This window comes from Triturus cristatus, chromosome 10 (assembly GCF_964204655.1).
Source record: "Triturus cristatus chromosome 10, aTriCri1.1, whole genome shotgun sequence".
Classification (NCBI taxonomy): Eukaryota; Metazoa; Chordata; class Amphibia; order Caudata; family Salamandridae; genus Triturus; species Triturus cristatus.
In genome coordinates, this window is record NC_140593.1 from 268032832 (window position 1) to 268057373 (window position 24542).

Sequence of the window (24542 nt, forward strand, 5' to 3'; positions counted from 1 at the left end):
AAATGTAGAGAAGAGCTTGAGCAGACAGAAAGCCACCATGAGCACACCAACTCAAGCCTGTGCAGCCGGTGTGTCTGCAGGTACAGCCGAACCACCACAACATCATAGCCATGCCACAGTGACACCGCTACCGCCTTTTAGCAAGCTCGCTAATCCCCCAATGGCAGCCCCTGCTGGAAATCCTAGATAGGGCGCCTCAACCACTACTTCAGGGGCACAAGAAAAATGGACGGAACCGTCAAGAAGTTGCTGCTCATGCACTACCTAAATGCTGGATACCATCAGCTGGAGCTTGCACCTGAGAGCACATTCATCATCACGTTCTCCACCCACGTGGGTCTGAGGAGGTACAAGCGGCTAAGCTTCGGGGTGTCGTCTGCTGCAGGAGTCTTCCAAAATTCCATACGGGAGACCCTGTCAGGTCTCAGCGATGACATGCTGGTATTCTCAAACTCTCTAGAGAAACACCACATGCACCTGCGGGACACACTCCAACTGCTCGCAATCAATAGCCTCACCCTCAATAAGGCGAAGTGGTCCTTCTATTAGGAATCAGTGGATATCTTTGGATACATCTTCTCCCGCGAAGGACTCCAGGTAGACCTGAAGAAAGCCATCGCCATTCGGGCTCTCAAGAACCCACCACTCCGACCGAGGTGCCCAGCTTCCTGGTGATGGCCACGTAATGCGGCCGCTTCATTCTAAACCTGGCCTCCCTGTCGGAGCCGCTGCAAGCTCTTACACAATGTGGTGCGTCCTGGAACTGGACCCCGAAAACAAATGCAGCCTTCCACGCCATCAAGCAGGCGCCTTTTTATCTGACCAAGATGCAAGTTCTACTTTTTTATAATGTCCTTCTACAGACACGTGTTTATATCCTAATAGAGTATCTAAGATGTCAGAAATTATATATTTAAGTGTTTCGCAAATGTTCAAAAATTTGCCAAGAACTGATGTGCACAAATCTGTGACTCATACTGTTTGGCTGGGACTGCGAACAAAAGGTAGACCTTGCTTCTTTGATTAACTTAAATACTACTACAACTTTACTAAATAATGGTATCATTTCTTAAGACAATGTCCCCCCTTGAATAAAACAAATTCATCCCCCCCAGGTGACAAACATCAGTTCTCATATTTAACCGATAGAGTGATAAATACTGCAAGGAAGGTAAAAATGTTATGGGGCTTGAGGGCTTGCCCTCCAAAAAATATATACAAAGATAAATTGCAGCAGTGCTTAGTTATTCCTTAACATAAGTATATTCAGAGTAAAATATAACTAGCAATCTGAACATATCAAGTGAGATCACGTGGTAAAAGGACACACTGAAAGAACGTTCTAGAAGCAATTTTCTATTTCACTTTTTTCTTACACAGGAAATTAGAAAACATATTTTAAACAAAAGAACCAAAAACATAAAGGACTTTAGAGCACATCAATGAAATGCTGACAAATATTGTTGTTCATTCCTGCCTTCTAATTGTTTCATTTTCATACCCAGCTGGCAAATAACTCCATGTTGTGTTTACACCTCCAGCCAATTCTGGCATTTTAGGCAGAAACACTTTGCATGCTGGAATTTTCGAGCCTATTCGTATAATGCTAAAAACGAAACTGCAAGTCCCAAATTATAATGCACTGTTTGCTAAAACCCGACTGGCTGAAGGTGTTTCCCAAGAAATTGGGCCACCTGGCAGCATGAAACATGTTGAACAATACGGACACTGCAGTCATGTTCAGTCATCCCATTTAAAAGTGCAGTCAACTAGATAAGTGCGAACAATCTACTGTCAGATCTACTAACCAAAAAGCGTCCTCATGTGATCCTATATCAGAAATGTGGGGTGAAATTACGGGTATTATTTGTAGGCCCCAATTAGACACCTACTCCCAGCCATGACATGACTGACAAAACCTTTACTGATTGCCCATTACAGAGTGCATCACTTCCACATGTTCACTGAAACCACAGTGCTGTTTATGAGCATCCTGTTTATCTTTGCTGGCAATGGGGGATACTAAAAGCTCCTCTTAGTCAATTTGCGCACCAAGAAGGGCCCTACCCCCAGATTGAAAACCTCTGCCCTAAAAGCTGTTTCTTGGTGGTGAGAACTGATCTGGGCTTCTTGTTTAGTGGACAAATATCATTACTGACAAGCAAGACATGGATTAATCATGGACACTTTAGTGTCCCTTATTCTTTATTTAAATAGGTTATTGAATAATAGGATTGAAATAACTTGCGTCTCTGATTCACATGTTTTTTGTTGACTTGATTCCTTTATAAATTTATGATTGCAAGTGTTAATCATATATATAAATAAACTTTAGGATAAAATACGATATGGAAAAATAAAATGGAAATATGAACTATAATTACAACATTATATTAACTATTTATTTGATTTCCATTGTTTCCAAGCAAGGACTCGAAAAATCATAAAATTTTTCTAGACCTGCAAGTCCAGTGACTTCAATAATTTACTCTACCTGGTGATACGAATCTAGTCACATATAGGATACACATGACTGCAGACTTGCCTCTTAGTTCATTAACTGCATTGTCCTCGGGCGGGAATGTTGCTCAATTCCTGTTTAAAAACGATCACTTATAATAAATACATACCTAAAGCATGAAGTGGTAGCAAACTTATTTGCAATCAGCAGAGTTTCCTTTGAAATGGCCACAACATTTCCCAATGACATGCGGTTTTACTGATGAAACAATATCATGTATAATCTTTGGAAATCAAGTTTCTGCAAATAGTTGTTATTTGCACATCACAAAGTAAAGTGTTCCGATTTGTTTTGCTCCCATTTAGATCTTTGTTTGTATCACCCTTCTGAATTACAAAAAAAATTATAATGTAATTCCTGATATATTTTGAAATACTTGTACTATTTATTCACAAGCTGTTTAAATGTTGCGTGTTGAAAAAAACGGATATCTTAAAGTCTTTTGTTTTACAATGATGGCCAGACAGCTCACTTGACAAAAACCTCCGCTCCGCCGACCTCGCCCTTGCCACCGTCCTCCCCTGCATCAGGAGAACGACCACCGGCGGCAGATCATTCTCCTACTTTGCCGCCAAGTCCTGAAACATCCTCCCCATCCTCCTACGGCAGACCGAATAACTACTAACCTCCAGGAGGCTACTGAAGACCTGGCTGTTCTAGCAGTAGCAGCCCCCCCCCCCCCCCCCCCCAAGCGCCTTGAGACCCTTACGGGTGAGTAGCGCGCTTTACAAATGTCTTGATTGATTGATTGAACTGTAATAAGAGAAGGAAAAGTAAACACCGTTTTCCAGAATAAGATAAGAAACAGTTAGGAAAAAGACATTTGACTACCATCCTTCAACCCACAGCAAATATGTCAAGATATAATCAAGATTTAAAGGCATCTTTATTGCTCATAGACTTTCTGAATGATCAGAACACCTGTTCCTTCCAGCTTAAGTTCACTTGCCAGAACTTATGAACAGGTGCTAAAAATAGCTGGACCTGATCGAATATGCGTTTTTACGAGGCCTGCAAGGCGAGGAGTCAAAGCTCAGAAGCATTATATAGTGAATGCTGCTGCAGATATCAATGTATATACCATAACGAATGCACCTCTATGAAAAGGTCAACGCAGCTTCTAGTCAATTATGTTTCCAGTTTTCTCAGAATGAGGAAACGGATTCTTAAGTCAAGAGGTTCAGTAAAACGATTAGGAAACTCATGTAAAGTGATGTTAATCAGAATGTTGCAACTGCTTGAAATATCCCACTTCAATGGAAACAAGCATTAGCCACGCACACGGCTCACTTACCACTTCAATCAGGCTCTCTTGTATTCTGTTCAGGGTGGTTCTCAGCCTGCTGCTGCTAAGACCGAGGCCAGTAGATTCAAACTAGAAAAAAAGAAAAAGCAAACATGATGCCCTACAGGATATCTCCAAAGACACTAGATCCTACGATTCAAATGCAACTTTCAGGCAAAAAGGAAGAACTGGGCTTGTTTTAAAAAGCTTGCACTTTCAAATACTGTACAATATCTTTCTGACAAAGTCAGAACTGAAGATAATAAATGAAATTATTAAAATGTAGTCAACATTTGCGACCAAATCCTTAAACGCCAGAGCTGAACCGGTCCAACTTCCCCCCCAGGAATGTTTGGAATGTGCCTTGCAACATTAACACATCCTTCATTGGTTCACAAATATATTGAACAGCACGGAAAACACATTACAGGGTATTTACAGAGGAGTGTCTGGTATAGACATAGTTGTTTCCAGATTATGCTTAAACCCTAACTGAAACGCACATGTGTACACAGTCAGATTGAGGATCCATTGTCCACCACATACATCAATCAATTAATAAAAAGAAGATGTTACTGTGGAATCTATTTTGATGTTCATGATTGCGTAATCACAACTTCAAGGTTTGGAAGCATCTTAGAGCGAGACTAGGGCTATGTTCATCAACTGATGCGTAGGAGTGCGGCATCCTTCAAACCACCATAAAAATATAAACACATTGATTTTCGCTTCTGTCTGTTTTTTGGAGAATGCTATACATTTTACTGAAACCAAAACAGTTCCACGTTTAACGAAACCCTCTACTTAACTGATGCATTCAAAGCTCCCTTTCTGACAGATGTCCATATTAATTCCATGAATAAAAACACAAAATCACCTTATAGGGTTCTGAGGAAGGGGCAGTGATAGAGGCGTAAGCTGTCATGGAGAACACATGAGAATAAATATTGAACAGTTTCAAACATCCGTCCTCCTTCACGCAGAGAAGCAGGTTTTAACCGGTGGTCCTCCGACCCTTGGTGGATCAGCGACACCTTGTAATGGGAGAGCAATAAGGCACAAAAACATATAAGCAAAATTGAACCTTTTAAAACTGTCCATAAAAGTATACGAATTTAAAATTGGGGGCTAAAAATTAAGTCATCTGCTAACCATGAAGTAAAGCGGGCCAGGACTTACAATTATTCGGTGGATTCAACCAGTGCTGAGGTGCACAGGACTCCACTAACCCACAATATCTCCACAATCAACTTTCCTGATCTCTAAGGTAGCGTTTAAGTGGGTCAGAAATATTTTTGGTTCTTTAAATTGTTGGTAATGTGCTGGCCTTTATATCACAGGTATCATGAGAGCAGTGAGAGCATCTCAGGTCAACTAGCAAACGCATTATATGAAGATCAGCTGGCGTGTAGTGAAGTTTGTGGAGAAACCTAAAGTGTAGGAGTCTATACCTACTATTCAGGGAAATTTCCTTTGTGTGAAAGAAACTATCCCGGATTTTGGGGGGGGGCGTGGTTTGCCGAGCTGCGGAATGGCGGCTTTCTGAGCTCGCTCCGCCGGCCGGGATGTGATTCTGCATTTATCCGCTCTTTTACCGGGGCAATACATAAAACGTTGAAGCGGCTGAGAGCGGAACACCTGGTGCTTGCGAAGCTTTGATCTCCTGGTGGATGCCTGGCGGCGCGTTAGGCAACGGAGGCGTGCGCTCGGCAACGTGGTAGCGGACAGATGCTCTGGAGCCCTGGGGTGGATAGACGAGGTGCTGGAGTCCGTGGCTTCACGTTGGGCCTAAGTGCCGGTCTGCACGCGTAGTCTGAGGACGGCGCCCCTGCAATATTTCATTGCACCCTGCTGGAGTTAACGAGTGGGACGATCCGGTCGCAGTTAGTAACGCGTGCCCACACCTGAGGCAGCGCCTTGACTGGCATAGTAAAGTGGGGGCCGCCTTGCATCAACTGTGGGGGTGCTGAGGGCGCTGTTGCTGCAGTTGGCCGAGTGCTGAGGCTTCACTGCGCGCCGGAGGTGCCCTGCAGGTACAGAAGTGGCGATTTGTGCGGCGGGCTAGAGACATTGCACTAGGTGGGGCGCCTTTGGAAGGTTGAACGTTCTGCCCCCCCTCCTGATTACTGCGACGCTTTTGCAGTTTGTGGACCCTCGTGAACTGGAGGGGTGTGGGGGGCACCCGCACCGGTGCTGCCCACGACGTCTGCTGCGATATTCTGACACCAATTCTGCTACGCCAGCGGCTTGGCCTAGCTGTGGACTGCTTGGGTGTACAGAGGATTGCTGCCCGGCCTCAGGACCTCACCATGGGCAAAACCGACACTAAGCAGCAAAAAAATATCCTTCGAGCAGCGACGCACGGGCAGGCATGCTGAACCTGATGGAGATGGGGCTGTTGGTGGGCAGACAGAAGGCCCCCAGAGGCCCCTGAAGAAGATCTGCACGCGATTATGTTGGAGGTGCGTTCAAGTCTCCGCAATATCGACACTAAGCTGGACAACCTGACTGCCCAGATGGACGCTGTTAAATCTCAGGTCGGTGCTCATGATAAACGCCTGGATGTCTTAGAGAATAGGCATTCTGATTTGCATGACTTCCAAGTTGAAACTAAGGACCAGGTGTCGCAGATGGACAAGATCCTACAGGTGATCAGGGCCAAGAACGAGGATTTGGAGGCCAGATCGCGCCGCAACAACGTACGAATCACAGGAGTGCCGGAGACGACGTCTATCAGCAAGATGGAGGTCTATGTGGCTGACTTATTGCATGATCTTCCTTCGCTGTGCACCTCTCCCCGCTTTTCACGGTGGAGAGGGCCCATCGAGCCCTGGGGCCTCGGCCTCCTGTGGGGGCTACGCCACACCCTATACTGGCTAGGCTATTGAATTATCAAGACAGAGAGGTGGTGTTGCGGCAGGCCCGCCTGATGGGTAAGATTACGCACCAGGGCAATCAGCTAGCCTTCTATCCGGACTACACCCCTGCAGTTCAGGCGGCAAGGAGAGAGTTTATGTCGGTGAAGCGTATACTCCTACAGTCCCATGTTCAATACTCCTTGTTGTATCCTGCGAAATTAAAGGTCTCCTATGACAGAACATCCCATTATTTCACAGATGCGAAATCAGCATTAAAGTTTGCGAAACACATAGGTGGCAAGGCGGGGAAGGGGAGCCCCAGGGTTGCTGAGGTGTCTGGTGATCAGCTAAGGGACAATGACTAATATACAACACAATCTGAGCTTTGATATCACTGTTTTATTGGCTCTTAAATTGTATGATGCAAGGAGTGGGTGTGTCATGGACTTACTGCTTGCTACAATGACTATATAACGCTTGCTGTTCCTTTTGTTTTATTATTTTTATATATATATATATTTTTTTCTTTCTTCCTTTATTGCTTCGGTGCCACACTGGGAATGTTTCATGTTCTGAAAATACTCTGTGCCTGCGTTGGTTTTGTGGGTTCCGGTTCTCCGCCACCTGGTTCTGTATTCCGCTAGATTGTAAAGAGTTCCTTGCACAGGTTTGCTGCTCTATTAGGTTGCAAATTATTGTCTTTTCCTTTTTATAATTGCCTTGGGCAGTTTCCTGGCCACCCCGATTTGATTCGGGGAAGTTTGCCGGCTTAGCACATACCCATGGGAGATTTCCCGTATGTTGGTCAGATTGGAATATGGGGGTCGCTTCAACCTGGTTGGGGGGTTGAGGTGGAGGGATGGGTGGGAGCGGGTGGGGTTATGTTTGGTTGCAAGTTGAAGGGTTATGTTGCATGACGAGAGCTAACTTTACTGATATTGAAAGGCGAGTTGTTATGGGGAAGTGCATTTCCGGGGGTGGACTTTCTGCACGATGCATGCTACTGTGATAAATTGTTTAACCTGGAACATACGAGGCCTCAATGATGGCAGAAAAACACGTATGGTGCATGCGTATTTAACCAGGCATAAGGTAGACCTTTGTATGCTACAGGAGACACACCCATCCTCGGCGAGGTTCCGGTCTCAGCGGTGGGGTCCCACTTACTCCTCTGTATACTCCAACTACTCTAGAGGAGTGGCGGTATTAATTAGGAGGGGAGTTGACTGGAGAGAATGTGAAGTGTATAATGACCCTGATGGTAGATATGTCTTGCTGCTGGGCTACCTAGGGGGCACACCGCTGTCGCTCGTAGCGCTCTATGGCCCGAATGTGGACTCCCCGGGGTTCTTCCAAGAGATATGGGCCAAGGTTAAATCTACTGGCTGCGCTACTACACTCTGGGGGGGGAGATTTCAATGCTGTTTTACAGGACACACTTGATAGGCAGGGGAGTACTAGGGTTCATCCCCCAGGGGCAAGCACAATGCTGAACACTATGCTTGAGGAGGAGGGGATGGTCGACATCTGGCGCTTGCACAATCCGCTGGTCAGGGAGGGCACATGTTTCTCTGAATCCCGTGGTGCTTGGTCCAGATTGGATTATTGGTTGTTATCTAAAGATATGGTTGACTGGGTTGTGGGAGGTGAGGTATTTGGCTCGTACCCTTTCGGATCACACTCCATATGATTTGACTCTGTCTCTACCACATACAAAGCGCGGGGCTTTAACATGGCGTCTGCCGCCACATGCGTTGCTCGACGACGCTTTCAAAGAAGAAATTCGCCCTGATATTGTGGAATATTTCGAACTAAATGAAGGCTCGGTTGATTCGGAAGCTTCCCTCTGGGACGCCTTTAAGGTGGTGATCAGAGGCAAGTGCATGTCCAGACAGGCTGGCGTCCTTAAGGCAATTAGAACCACCTTGGAGAACATTGAAACAACAATCAAGAATTTGGATGATCGTATTACCAGGGGGGAAGGGCCCGAGTTGTGCGCTGATCTGAAGGCGAAACTGTTGGAATATGAGGAGGAAGCACACAGAGAGATTAAATTCCTAGGGAAATATGCAGTGGCGCGGAGGTATGGGGAAGGGGACAGACCTGGGCGCACTTTAGCGGGATTGCTGAAAGCGCCGCGTAACAAGACGTTTATATCCGAGCTGCATACTACCAATGGCGCCATAGTCCGGGGTTCCCCCGCTATCCTCGATGTCTTCTCGTCCTTTTATGCTGACCTATATTCATCCCCACAAAGGGAATGTCCGGTAGATCTGGGTGACTTCTTAGACTCTATAGCGCTAGTCTGGTTCAACGATAGGCACAGAGAATATATGCATTTGCCCATCGCGATAGAAGGTAATCTTGTCCATGCCATCAAATAAGGCGCCTGGGCCTGATGGTTTGACTACGGCCTTCTATAAGGCATACGCTGAGGAGCTGGCGCCTCGGTTGCTGGCAGTTTATGCTGAGGCGTTTGAGTCTGGGGTACTGCCGGCATCGATGCGCGCGGCAATTATTATCACGCTGTTGAAGCCAGGCAAATCTGAGGACGAGATGGATTCGTACAGACCCCTCTCCCTTATTAATGTAGATGCCAAAATCCTGGCCAAATTAATAGCTAATAAATTGCAGCTCCTACTTCCCATGATTGCGCTACCAGATCAATCTGGTTTTATACCGGGTAGATCCACTTCCCACAACCTCCGTACGTTGTTCTCTGTAATACACCACCTTCACCCTGACACTCAGGCGATAGCCGTGTTCCTTGATGCTACTAAGGCCTTCGATTCCTTGGAATGGCCATTCCTTTTCAAGATCCTTGAACGGATGGGCATCGGGCCCATGTTGATACGTTGGATAAAATTGCTTTATAATGGTCCTTCGGCTAGAGTGCGCGTCAATAATCTCATCCCAACCCCATTTTATATTACGCGCGGCACTAGACAAGGTTGTCCGCTTGCTTACGCAGGCCTTTTTTAAAGCCATGCGGTCCTTGTTGATTTCATTGGCCTGGGCGGGGGGATCGGCTAGGTTGTCCTGGGAGCAGCTGACATTGCCCACCAAACAGGGTGGTTTGGGTGCACCTGATTTACAGCTATATGCTCTTTGCGCGCAAGCGCAATATTTACATTACTGGGTTCACCCGAACCCCTTTCAACCGCATGTTGCCGTTGAGCGGGCGATTGCAAAGCACTTACCATTGACCGTGGCAGTTTTCCAACCTTACAGGCGATCTCTTGAGGAGGTCGATACCGTTGAGACATTGCGCTGGGCTTGGGAAGGATTACGGAAGAGGGCTGGACTGCCACTGCTATATGCACCTTCTGCTGCGGTTGCGCACAATCCTCTTATACCTGGCATAAAAGATGAAATCAGGGGCAAGGCGGTGCGGACCCTGGAGATCCGCACCTTTGCTGATCTATATCCAGATGGGCAGTTCAGAGCGCCCCCTGATGGGGGAGATGACATTGAGGTACCATTTGGGGTCACATTTCTATACCATAAACTCCGGTCGGCCTGTCGGGCTTTACATGCTGATTTTCCGGCCCAACCTCCAGTCTTGCGGGCTCTGGAGAATATATTAGCCACTCCGTCACCCCGGAGGCTTATAACACGACTATCGTCCTGTATGCAGACTGATGCCCAGATCACGGCTGTGGGTGCCCGGTTCAGATGGGATGCAGAACTGATGCCCCCTTTGACTGACGAACAGTGGAAATATTGTTGTGCCCAAATGGCAGAACTGTCGCCAAACTACAGGCTGTGCTTGATACACTTTAAATTTCTACATCGATATTACAGGACGCCTGTAAGCTTACACAGAATGGGCCTCCGATCTGATGATCACTGCTGGCGGTGTGGGGCACAGGCAGCTTCCTTTTTACACATGACGTGGGAATGCCCGGTTATAGAGGGTTTCTGGTCACAGGTCTTTACGGCTATTGACCAGATTTTGGACATAAGGATTAGTCCCTTCCCATTGGTGGGAATCCTGGGATATGTGGCTCCCACGCCAGTACCGAAGCGCAAATTACATGCACTCTTACTTCTGTTTGCTAAAAGGCAGGTTGCAATCATGTGGGGTCTTGGGAGTGCTCCCAGGCTGCAATCCTGGATCCGGGATGTAACCTATGGTCAGACACAGTTAGCGACCTTTTGGGAATTGATGCCCTCAGCGTCCAGACCCAGGGACATATGGTCGCCCTTCCTTGATTGGTTACGAGCACGAAATGGAGATGTAACACCTAGCGCCGCAGGCGGAGCTTCTGTGGGTGATGATGGTATCTTGGGATAATTATTGTTTGGGTTAGTATAATTTGTGGGCCCTAGCCCTAATGATGACATGTTATGTAGCAGATGTACCGTACCTGCCTGGTTTCCTACTGTCCGCAATATATGAGTGTCTTTTTTTTTTTTTTTGCTCTGGGGGAAGCAGGGTGCTTGCCAGATGATATGCCATTGCTTTTATTTGTCCACACCCCGGTATGTAAAGGTCTGGAATTAATGCCTTGCTGATGTCATGCACAAAGAATGTTTTGATGCGAATGTATTGGTTCAACTCATGCAACTGTATGTTTGTTTAATAAAAAAAAATAAAAAAAATCTCCCGGATTTTATCCAATGCCTTCTATCCTCTGATGTTCTTCCATTTAGCCCTAGCCTTGGGTATGGATTGTACTCGAGTGTCCGAAACAGTCATATAATCTGGTCATGAATCCTGTAGTGAAGGAACACAGGCAACACCAGACAGATGAAGGTAAGTGGCTTTATTTCAGTAACATAGGTTAAGAGCAGTTGCTTCCCTGCTGGCCAGTGTTCAACTGCCAACCACAGAACGCCTGCTGCAGAGCACTCATGGAATCCTGTAGGGCCTGGATTCCCTCACAATGAAGGCCCGAGCCAAGCTCAAGCCATCTCATACCCCTGATACATAAGCCAAGCACAACAAATCCCCATGAGATTCCATCAATAATGGTTTTAGAACCAGTAACCCAGTGGGCTATAAATAAAGAGACGAGGACCTTCCCTGAATGGTGTACCGGAGCCTGAAATATAACAAGCATTGGCATAGCCAATACGTCTCGCTTTTGGGACCTTATAAGTATTTAGTTATGCAGCACAATATCCTTAGTGCAACAACATTAATTGTTGCATGGTTAAACACTTATAAGGTCCCAAAGGCCAGACCTATTGGCAATGCCAATGCTTGTTTTCTTTGACTTTATGGCAAAATAAAAATCAACCCTGAACGTGTAAATCAAATAAAGGAAGAGGCCTGAGTTTCTGTAAATCGTGTAATGTTTCTCTATGTGGGAAAGATTAGCATGTACTTCTTCTGTAACTTTTTTCTAGCCGAGGGACCTCTTCGGCCTGACACATCCCAGCTGCAGGATGCGAGAGACAGTAAGTTCAATGCTTTGACAGCTGATCTGACCTGTCCAGGGTCGATGGCCTACAAAGCAATTTGAAGTTTGTACAAGTGTTTGTCCAAGTACATGAAGTTCGCTATTTCCCGATAATGTAATTACAGTGATCTCAGAACAAGATGAGGTCAAAGCCTCAACTTTCCACAGAAATGAATTCGACGAAATGCAAATTTTTAGGGAAAGAATGTTCCCAGTCGAAACACTGCTTACTGATAGTGCTGGAGCCTCCAAACACTGGCCTGTTCCAGCACCCTGCAGCTATAATTGTCAGTTCCGGGCCTGATAAATTAAAATCATTTATCTGCGATAACTCCAGGGCCTGCAGTTCCCATGACTGCACAAGTCACAACCAATGTCAGCATACGCATCTCTCAGACATGGCTCCGGCTGCCCCTTCGCAGCCATTATTCAGCTATACTGCCTTGAAACGGAAGAAACATACTTTAAAAGGAGAAGTGAACAAAGCGAGGAGGCAGTCAGCCTATGAATCAACAAGAAGCTCTATTTGGCCGTTCTTTCATTAGAAGGAATCACAGCAGCTGCGCAGCGCCACCCAATAAAAGAACTCACCCCACATTCTGCGGTGGGAGTCCAACTGAAGTACCGGATGGGGCGGTCCGGGGCCCAAAACCGCCCTCACAAGCCTTGGAGTCTCTCCACAGTTGCAGAACGAGATCAAACAAGCAGGAAGTGGGATAAGGGAGGGGGGTAGGGCACGTCGCGCGCACTAAGGCGGAGAGAGGCACGCAGGCTGGCAAATGGTGTGAACTTTCGCGGCCGCTTTGATGTTCTCAGTGGCCGCGCGGCTCACTGAGAACATCAAAGCGGCCGCAAAAGTGATCACACAGGCTGACAAATGGTGCGCGCGCCCGGCGCACATGCACTGTAGCTGGAGGCCTGAAAAAAGCCACTAGTTAGCACTTCCAAAACCCTCTTACTAAAACTCTCGCCAGAGCAGCGCTAAAGCGCTGGCTCAGGCGAGACCTAAAAAATTAAAGTTCACTGGTGACGTTCTGCTCCTATCTCTTTAAATAGTTTGAATGTGATAAATGTGTCTGCTATATAAAGGTCTACCACGTTGGTGATGTATCCAGTTGTTGCTGCTTTTAGTTCAGATATAACCAATAGTAATGGGTTATTTAATAAGGGCTGCTCCAACGCACACATCTCAATAGATTTCACCAGGGAGACTAAACTTTGTTATACATATAAATCTCCCCCTCCGCCCTCCAGGAATATGGGAGAGTCAGTGTAACCCGGTTGATAAAAGGCTGCCTGCCTGTCTAAACAAATCTCAAAAGTATTGTACGGAAACCTGCAAATAATCAGGATGTTTGAGAAAATATATAACAATTTAGAGAGGAACAACTGCCGTTTGCCTCGTCAATGACAGCGGCAGGAATTGCCTGTACTTCGCACTCTTCTATATTCTCCATTACCAGCCCATTATTTAGCCACACAGGGTATGTTTATACCCAGAGAGCGAATGGAGTCTTCACGCCATTCTAGCCGGAACTCAAGACAAGGCTTAACAGTATTAGGAGTGATAGGAACCCACTGAGATTTACTCCAGACAATCTTTAATTCTGTGTATAGGCCACATTTTATAATCTCTCACACCAACAGAGAGATATTTATAGAAGGGGTCCATAATATACAATATCTGCATACAGTGATATCAAATTATTGGTTCCATCAAATCATAACCCTCAACACGCGTATTTTTTATGGATCATACAAGTCAGGGGTTTCACTGCAAGAGTGAAGAGCAGCGATGATAGTGGACACCTCTACCTAGTGCCTCTAGTAATTTGAAATGCAACACTTTTTATTCTAATTTTGGCTTGTGAGTAAGTGTAGGGAAGAATAATTCAAGTGAGTATTCCCCTCCCGTAAGATCTGTTGCCACAGTGCCACCAACATGTATGACCATTCGAGAGAATCAAAGGCCTTTTGTACATCTGTCAAGAGGGCTGTAGCTGAGACATCTGGGCTTAATTGATGTGTTAGCGCAAAAGAACAAGTTACTTATCTTCAGTAACGCATTATACGGTAGGGACTAGCTAGCTGCAGATTCCTTACCTTTTTCCCAGGCATCAGGCTAGATCCGGAAACCTATGCTGAGCAATACCCCTTTTGCACGCCGTTGGGTGACTCCATTCGGCTCTGTTATGACGTCACGGTTCCTATATAGGCGCCACCCAGGCGTGCAGACTTCAGTACTTTACATTTTTTTCCATGCCAGAAGCCCAGAGCCATGAAGTTACTGACATTGTCGTGTGCAAAACTATGGTCCTGAAAAAGGGAGTAACCCTAGCACTAATAAGATCAGGCCGCAAAGTGGGGTGGTATGGGTGGGGCTGTAAGGAATCTGCACCTAGAGTCTCTACCAGATAATGCGTTACTGAAGGTAAGTAACTTGTACATCTAATAGAGACTTCTAGCTGCAGATTCCTTAACTTTGAATTAGACACCCAAGCCCTACCATCCTGGCGGTGGGTTGCGGACCAATCCCTTACACTAGGAAGTCCTGCAGGACTGAACGGGCAAAATGCCCCTCCCTGCAGACCTGACTGTCCAGGCAGTAGTGTTTTGCAAATGTGTGCAAAGATGCCCATGTTGCTGCCTGGCAGATCTGCAGGACTGGGACATCCTGAGCCAAGGCCGTAGTCTCAGCCTTTCCCCTGGTGAATGGGCCCTTAATCACTCAGGGGGCTGCTTCTTAGCCAAGGCATAGCAGATCTTAATTCAGAGAATGACCCAGCGAGAGATAGTCCTTTTCTGCACTGCCCGACCCTTCTTAGCTCCCACGTACCTCACAAAGAGTTGGTCGCGTGATGGATTTGACCCAGATGGAATGGGGTCACACCTTTACGTAAAAATGATGCACGGTGCGAAGCACCACTTTGTCCGGAAAAGACGTTAGGTAGGGAGGCGTGCAAGATAACACCTGCAACTCACTCACCCTCCGGGCAGATGTAATCGCAGCTAAAATGGCTGTTTTGATGGTCATCAGCCGGAGGGGGCAGTTATATAAAGGCTCAAAGGGAGCACACATTAGGTAGGTAAGGACTAAATTAAGGTTCCACTGTGGCATAACAAAGGGCATGGATGGAAACAAGTGAGCCAGCTCTTTTAGAAACCTATGTACAATTGGATATTATTATTCAAAATCACAAGAGCAACCCCTATGTCCCTGCGAACCGGGTAAGTACAACGTACTGAAAAACAATGTTCACAAGGAACTCATTTGGAATTCATTTCCTATCACAAACAACAACAATAGTCGTCTTTGAATGAATCTTTCACCAAGTTAACAAAAAGTTAACAAATCTTACAATAAGCCTACACACAGTAATTATTTTACAAAGCCTCAGCCGAGGTCTTTTATTGGACTAGAAAATTGTCAAAACACATATAAAAACATATCATATATACAATATTCCTCTCTTATTCTATTGTATTTACAGTGCAAAGTGACCCCAGTGAAACCATAACCATACAGACACCAATATACAAAATAGCAAAAGAAGATTATTGGAGAAATTTAAACAAGGACAGTTTTGTAAATGTTATAATGATGCAGTCAGAACTGTCTCTTATTGTGTTTGTCGACGACGTTTCGACCCACTTCTAGATACCGGGTCTCATCAGGACTGTTAATATGGGGACTAGTGAAAGAAAAAGAGAAGGAAGTGTATGACTATATTGGGACAGAATAAAAATGTTTTCAATTAAGCACTATGAGTGTTTTATGTATAGTTGTAGGCTTACCTAGTTTATGGCATACACATGTCCCTGTTGGATCCGGTATGCAAATTAAATAATAGTATCCGCACCTATAGATAATGAATATATATTTTTATTATGGGTCAGAGTTCACAAAGAAATTTAGACAATTTCTTATCAGTACACCACAGAGTGCGATAGTCAAATATACTCACTTAACCAATAGAGCGTCTATTTTTAGCTTCCACTAATATGGATAAATTGGTCGGAGTAGGACAGACTTCCTATTGTATGGGGAATAGGGACAGTTAATAAAGGTTAAATGATCTTTCACATTAGCACCATGGTGTCAAAAATCCCGGTAAAACACTTACTTGGGATTCTATGTTATGAGTATCCCTTATTTTCGTGAAGCCCCATCATTCTAAGGAAATGCGACCCGTTCTTTTGGCGCTTTAGCTGTGATGTGTTAAAAACAAAATCATTATGATGTTCTATACATCATTTTCACAACCTTTTGCCTCTGCCACTCGATTGCAGATACTCACATAATGCTGAGTTGTAATGTCACAGCAAAAAGGGGGGTTCCGTGATAATAATGGCAAATAAATTGCACCTTCAACACGCTGTTAATTCATGTTGTATCTGCAACGGACCGAATCACGCTGGCTCCTAGACTCGCAGGGCGCGCCCCGCTCTCTATTTATGTCCGATTCAATGAAGGAGTTGATGGCGGCCATCTTATAACGGCTAAAAATAGCGCGAAGTCTCTTCGCGATATGGTTCCAATAACCCATCCTTACCTTCCAATATACAATCGATGTTATGCCTCAGTGTTAAATAATCTATGACAATCTGTGTCACTACATGTGTTTTTAGCCGTTATAAGATGGCCGCCATCAACTCCTTCATTGAATCGGACATAAATAGAGAGCGGGGCGCGCCCTGCGAGTCTAGGAGCCAGCGTGATTCGGTCCGTTGCAGATACAACATGAATTAACAGCGTGTTGAAGGTGCAATTTATTTGCCATTATTATCACGGAACCCCCCTTTTTGCTGTGACATTACAACTCAGCATTATGTGAGTATCTGCAATCGAGTGGCAGAGGCAAAAGGTTGTGAAAATGATGTATAGAACATCATAATGATTTTGTTTTTAACACATCACAGCTAAAGCGCCAAAAGAACGGGTCGCATTTCCTTAGAATGATGGGGCTTCACGAAAATAAGGGATACTCATAACATAGAATCCCAAGTAAGTGTTTTACCGGGATTTTTGACACCATGGTGCTAATGTGAAAGATCATTTAACCTTTATTAACTGTCCCTATTCCCCATACAATAGGAAGTCTGTCCTACTCCGACCAATTTATCCATATTAGTGGAAGCTAAAAATAGACGCTCTATTGGTTAAGTGAGTATATTTGACTATCGCACTCTGTGGTGTACTGATAAGAAATTGTCTAAATTTCTTTGTGAACTCTGACCCATAATAAAAATATATATTCATTATCTATAGGTGCGGATACTATTATTTAATTTGCATACCGGATCCAACATGGACATGTGTATGCCATAAACTAGGTAAGCCTACAACTATACATAAAACACTCATAGTGCTTAATTGAAAACATTTTTATTCTGTCCCAATATAGTCATACACTTCCTTCTCTTTTTCTTTCACTAGTCCCCATATTAACAGTCCTGATGAGACCCGGTATCTAGAAGTGGGTCGAAACGTCGTCGACAAACACAATAAGAGACAGTTCTGACTGCATCATTATAACATTTACAAAACTGTCCTTGTTTAAATTTCTCCAATAATCTTCTTTTGCTATTTTGTATATTGGTGTCTGTATGGTTATGGTTTCACTGGGGTCACTTTGCACTGTAAATACAATAGAATAAGAGAGGAATATTGTATATATGATATGTTTTTATATGTGTTTTGACAATTTTCTAGTCCAATAAAAGACCTCGGCTGAGGCTTTGTAAAATAATTACTGTGTGTAGGCTTATTGTAAGATTTGTTAACTTTTTGTTAACTTGGTGAAAGATTCATTCAAAGACGACTATTGTTGTTGTTTGTGATAGGAAATGAATTCCAAATGAGTTCCTTGTGAACATTGTTTTTCAGTATGTACAATTGGAGACTTAAAGAGAGAGGGCTGGTCTGGCAGCCGCAAAAAAGCAGACAGAGCAGAAAGGTAACCCTTGAGAGTTCCCAAAGCAGAGCTCTGCTGGGCAAGGGCCAGAATACATAGAAGAACAGTGAAAAGAGAAGAAGAAAGAGGGTCAAGAGACCTTTATGTACAGTAGAATACAAATTCCTGCCAATGGCAGGCATATACTGACTTATTGGAGGGCCGCCTGGCTGCCAAAATAACATTACAAACTTCGGAAGCAAGGTCAAAAGCCATCTGCTGCTGCTGCTCAATCTCCACGCATGGAGGTGCAGAGTTGACAGGTTCGGGTGGAGAACCCTACCCTGCTGCTGCAGTAGAAGATCCTCCAAAAGGGGCAGCCTGGTCGGAGGATCAATGCTCATCATCAGAAGCTCTAGATACCAGACCCTCCTTGCCCAGTCCAGCTCCACAAGGATGACTTGGACCCGGTTGTTCCTGATATACTTCAGAACCCTGGACAGGAGTGGTATGGGCGGAAAGGTGTACAACACGCCTGAGCTCCACTCGTGATGAAAGGCGTCACTGAGCGATAGTCACCATGGAAATTCCAGGGCGCAGTATTGCTGATTCCGATTGTCTTCGGAGGCTAACAAATCTAACCAAGGTTCTCCCCACTGGTGAAAGAGACTTTGCGCCACCTACGACTGGAGACGCCACTCTTGATCCGCTAGGCATCGATGTCTGAGTTTGTCCACTCCGGCATTCAGCGAACCTGCTAGGTGTTGAACCACCAAGGTTATGCTCTGCTGTTCCAGCCATGTCCAGAAACACAGGGTCTCTTGACAAAGGGTCCACGACCGCAACCCGCCCTGCTTGTTGCAGTACCACATGGCAGTGCTGTGGTCTGTGAACACTTGCACTAATTTGACAGAGGGAAGAAATACCTTCAATGCCAACCGAATTGCGTGAAGCTCTAACAAATTGATGTAGAGCCCCGACTCCACCAGAGACCAGTGTCCCCTGATCTCCACCTCTTCCAGATGGCCGACCCATCCCAGAAATGACACATCTGTCACAAATGTGAGCACTGGTTGGGGAAGGAAGAAGGGTCTGCTATTTACCCAATCGCAGTTCATCATCCACCACTGCATAGCTCTTGCAGTTCCTTCTGAGATCTGGACCACGTCAGTGAGATTTCCTTGATGCTGTGCCCACTGGAACTTCAGGTCTCATTACAAAGCCCGCATTGTCTGGGGCATGGACGCCTTCAACAGCCAGCCGTTGAGGTAGGGGAAGACAGATAGCCCTAACCTGAGCAGATGAGCTGCGACCACCACCATCACCTTGGTGAACACCCGAGGGGCATTGGTAAGGCCGAACGGGAGCACAGTAAACTTAAAGTGCTCGTGGCTCACCTTGAATTGCAGGTAAGGCCTGTGGCCCGGCAGGATGGGGATGTGAAAATACGCATTCTGCAGGTCCAACGCCACCATCCAGTCTTCTCGGTCTAGGGCGGACAAGACTTGAGCTAGTGTGAGCATCTTGAACTTCTCCTTCTTGAGGAAGAGATTGACGGTCCATAGATCTAAAATGGGTTGCAAACCTTTGTTCTTTTTCGGAGTCGGAAAGTGGCAGGAATACCAGCCACTGCCTACTTCTGAAACTGGGACCCTCTCTATAGCTCCCTTGGCCAAGAGAGCTGTAACTTCCTCCTGGAGCAATTTCAGATGATCCTCCATCAGCCGTTCTTGATTTGGCAGAATGGGAGCAGGAAACAAGCATTGGCATAGACAATAGGTCTTTCCTTTGGACCTTAGAAGTGTTTAGCCATGCAACAGTTGCATAACTAAATACTTATAAGGACCCAAAAGCAAGACCTATTGGCTATGCCAAGCGGCCGCAAAAGTGAAAGTAATTGCGGTCAAGCGTGGCACGCGCACATGCACTGTAGCTCTAGGCTGGCCTGGTAGCACTTTTTGGAGCCCTCTCTATAAGTCTCGCCAGACCAGCGCATGCGCTGGGTCAGGCGAGACCTAAAAAACGGAAAGGCAGGGAATAGCCCTCCTGAATGATCTGCAAGACCCACATGTCCAATGTTAAGAACCTCCAATGGGGGAGATGATGACAGATTCTCCGGCCAACTGGAGTGGTGTGGTCTTGCAGATTCAGACTAGGAATGCTTGAAGTCAGCGGCTGCCGAGGGCAGGTCGGCCAACGAGTTATGTCTTCCATTCCTTGGTCGGCTTGAACAGCGTTCGTGTCCAGCACGGCTTGGGAAGTCTGCGCAGGACGGTGGCTGGGATAGGGCCGCGCGGCTGGAAATCCCTTCCGTTACCGAGAAAGGCAGACTGACCACGTAGAGTAGAAGAGAGGCCCAAGGATCTGGCCCCAGCTTGAGAGTCCTTGTACCTCACTAGGGCAGAATCTGCCTTTTCCCCAAAAAGAGGGTTCCATCAAAGGGCATGTCCATCAAATTAGCCTGGAGATCACCCGAGAAGCAAGTTGTCCTAAGCCAGACGTGGCGCCTCAAGGCCACTGTCATGGAAATCGATCTGCCCAGAGAATCCGTCGTATCAAGGCCACACCGGTTGTTGAATTTTGCTGCATCCCTCCTGTCCTTAACTGCATGGAGAGCACAGCCCGGGCCTCCACCGGGACTTGTGGCAGCACTTGCACAACCGTCTACCAAAGCCGGTCCAATAAGCACGCAGTATTCATCGACCGCAATGCCAGGATGGAGGAAGAAAACATTTTCTTTCTAAATGAATCCAGCCTCTTGGATTTCCTATCCGGGGCGGAAGGAAACATGCCCTGGGATGTGGACACCTGCACCACCAAACTTTCAGAGGTGGGGTGTAGCTGAGACATTTTGTTTCGCCCGGAGCCGGGCGATGGCTGCGTTCAATTGTCCTATTCACAGGAGCCTCTGTGCAAGGCTTGGACCATGTGCCTAGAAGGAAATCAATCAATGCTTTGTTAAAGGGCAAAAAGGGGTCCAGAGGTGGAAGCCCCGCGTTGAAGCACTTCAGTCAGGAGGTTAGTCCTGACCTGCATGGAAGGTAGCTCTAGTCCGAGGACCTCATCTACCCTTTTAACCACCACTGCATAGGATGCCCCCTTCTCCATAGCCACAGTTGGCGGAGAGAGCATGACAGTATCTGGAGAAGTGTTCAGTCCACTGGCTTCCCCAAGTTCCCCTTACCAGTCCAACTATTCTGCAGAATCATCCTGGAGTTCCAAAGAGTCCATAGACACCCTCCCATTCCTCTCCCGAGCCTAGCACATACTCAAAGTGCTCAGGCGACAACATAGAACCATTGGGTTCAATCGGCACAGGAATCAGCATTGAGAGACGTCTTTCCGACTCTGTGTTGTCGGGGATAAGGATGGGGCTGGTGTCGCTGGTGGGCACCAAAGGCACAGACTTCGGGTCCGACGCTGGAGGATGTTGTGATGTCACGACCAGCAGCGATCCGGTTCCGGGATCAGATCCACAAGGTCCGACCGGAGCCGATGGCGTCGAACCCGATGGGGCCCCTTCCGACTCCGCGGGGTACGAAGGCTCACAACAGGGTTTGACCCTCTCAAATACGCTGCGCATGGCCTTGTAAAACAATTTCATTTGAAGGGGGGTTGCTCTGGCTCCCGGAAAGGGGGGGAAGGCACAAAGTCGAGCCCAGGCTTTCGGCTCCGCAGAACCTTGCCTAGAGCATCAGTGCTCCTAACCTCTTTTGTCGAGGCATGACAACCGAGGTGGAGATGAAGTCCGCTGGGACTACTACTTTTTCTTCTTGTGCTTTTTCCACGAGTGTCCGGAAAACCGCGAGTGGGATGAAGAGGACTTTGGGCACCGAGAGCAGTCCGCGACCTCCCCACGAGTCTCGCTGGATGGTGTTGACTACCCGTCTCTAAGGAGCTTAATAGCCCGCTCCTGCAAGGCCTTCAGAGCCATAGCCCGGCAGTTCGAGCAGGAGTTCGAATCATGGTTGTGCTCGAGACACCAGAGGCAGATGAGGTGGGGGTCGGTAACCGACATGATGCGGTGAAAGGCACCACTTAGATTGAACCCTGTCTTCCTCAAAGACATCCTCGCACACGAAGAAAAAAATCTTCAGAATCCAACAAAAAGTCAAGAAAAAGCCTGTAAAAAGTGATAGAGAGGCAGCTCTTCCCGGATTGGTGCTTAACTGGCGCGGAAAGAAAAGAACGGACGTCTGCACACCAGGGTGGTGCCTATATAGGCACTGCAATGTCATAACCCTCACCGACAATGTCACGCAGAGCCGAAAGGAGTCACCCGACGGCGTGCACAACAGCAGAAAGATAGTTAACACAGGTAAGTAACTTTTTCTTCTGATGCATACTTTTTCCATCAGATTCCTCACCTAAAGTATAGATTGCATAGCCTTACCCACCTAGGAGGAGGATTTATGGGAAGTTATACCACAAAATCCTGAAAAATTAAAGGACCATCCCTACAAACAGGCAGCAAAGCTTGGTGAATGATTGCAGGGATGACTACGCAGGTGCCTTGCATATGTCTGCAATTGGAACTCTTATTTTAAGGGCGGAAGTGATGCAGGTTGCTGCTGATAGGCCAGCTGATAGCAGGTCTTAATACAGAGGATAATCCACCTTGAAAGGGTCCTTATGTACACCCGTTTGCCTTTCATGGCACCACATTACCACACAAAAAGCTGGTTATGCAGTTGTGCGATCCAGCTAGTAGTTAACCGCCCCATCTAGGATCCACCTTTACAACAGCTCCTCCTCCTTCACGGGTTCAGATGGGAGATAGATGGTCAGAAGGGTGATCGACTGGCTCCCATAGAAGCAAGCCACCATCTTAGATAGGAAAGCAGCTCTGGTTCTCAACAACTTGTCTGGGTAAAAAGATGTAAAAGGTGGATGAGAACTAGAGCCTTCAACTTGCTCACCCATCTGGCTAAAATTATCGCTGCTATAAAAACAGTTTTCAAGGCCAACAACCTTAAAGAACACCTATGTGGTGGCTCAAAAGGAATCCCGATCATAGAACTTAAAACCAAATTAAGATCCCAATGGGGCGCAATAAAGGGATTTGAAGGATACACATTCGTCAACCCCTTCAGAAAATGCATTGCAATGAAAGATTTGAAAAGGGACGGGTAGCCTGGCTGAGAGAAGAACGCCAACAATGCCACTAACTACCCCCTGATAGTACCAATCACACAACTGGGCATAAGAAAGTGCAAATTAAAGAACCTGGAATAACTTGGCCTGCAAAAGATTTACGCTGTTGTCCAAGCACCATGCACAAAAGTTGCCCAATCTACCAGAGCAGGCTAATTTTAAAGAGGTGGTGACGCGATGAAAGTATGACGCCAACCCCCTCCTGTAGCAGCTGAAAAGAACACATATGTCCCCATTTAATCTCCAGGCATGTAGAAGGATTCCTCTAAAATTTGGGGCACAGCACTATTCCGTCCGGCTAAGAGAAGAAGTCCGGTCTGAATGGCAGCTTGAGTCAGGATATAGGGAGAAGCGCCGAAGGTCTGCATAGCACACCCTTGTTGTCCCACCTGGGGCAATGAGAATGACTTGGGCCCGGTCTTGGCACATAATTTTCAGAACTCAAAATACATATGGGAAAAATGAGCAACTGAAACACGTCCCCCATGGCTCCCTACAACAGATACAGAAGGGCACAGAACTGCTTGCATTGAACATCTCAGAGGATCCGAACATGTCCAGGTGCCCCACAGGGCAAAGATATCCTGGACTACCTCTGGTGGAGGATGCCACTCTTAATCGGCAAGATGACCCTGGCTCAGGCTGCTGGCACTGACATTCAGAAACCCGGCGACGGTATTAGCGGTGAGCCAGATCCCTTGGCAGTGTGCCCAAGGAACACTGTCAACGCATCCAGGCAAAGGAGATGAGACTCTAATCGCCCTTGCTTGTTCACGTACAACATCACTTTTGTGTTGTTCGTCAACATCTGGATAGACTGAACTTGGAAGCAGGGGAGGAAAGGCTTGATCACCAACCAAATCGCCCTTAATTCCAACCGGTTGATGTGAAGAACATGTCTTTCTGGAGACCAGAGGCCTCTGATCTCCAGATCCTCCAGGTAAGCTCCCCACCCCGAGATGGAAGCATCTGTCACTACCATGGTCCCAACTGGAGGACAGAGAAAGCCATCCCGCAGCTTAGGTTCGCCTCGTTCCCCCACCAAACCACTTCCATTGCAGCTCTGGGGGAGATCACGAAGTCTGACAGTTCTCCTCCCGTACTGTAGCCACCGCCTGCCGAGTCACCAATGTAGGGCCTCATGTGCCAGCATGCATGTGTTACTAGGGAAATGCAGGAAGACAGCAGATCTAGGAATCAAACGACCCTTGAACTAAAATGTACGCATCTCGTTAAAAGGAGGGTAGTATCTCCTTTATGTCTGCAATCCTTTGCGGTGGGGGAAAGGTGCAGAGAAGGTTGGTGTCCAGCACTGACCCTATAATTTGGAGTTATTGAGAGGACCTCAGGTGAAATTTGGGCTAGCTGGTGGACAAGCAGAGGACGAACAGCAGAGATGCTGTTGACTGCAAATGGCTCCAC

General features: G+C 46.5%; 1 protein-coding gene across 1 annotated transcript in view; it reads right to left on the reverse strand.

The window, feature by feature from the left end:
- VPS50 (VPS50 subunit of EARP/GARPII complex) overlaps positions 1–24542 on the reverse strand; it is a 748521-nt gene that overhangs the window by 352993 nt on the left and 370986 nt on the right. Inside the window, exon 22 of the mRNA XM_085630983.1 lies at positions 3816–3896. Coding sequence (XP_085487109.1) covers positions 3816–3896 — 81 coding nt within the window. The remainder of the gene's footprint in view (positions 1–3815; positions 3897–24542) is intronic.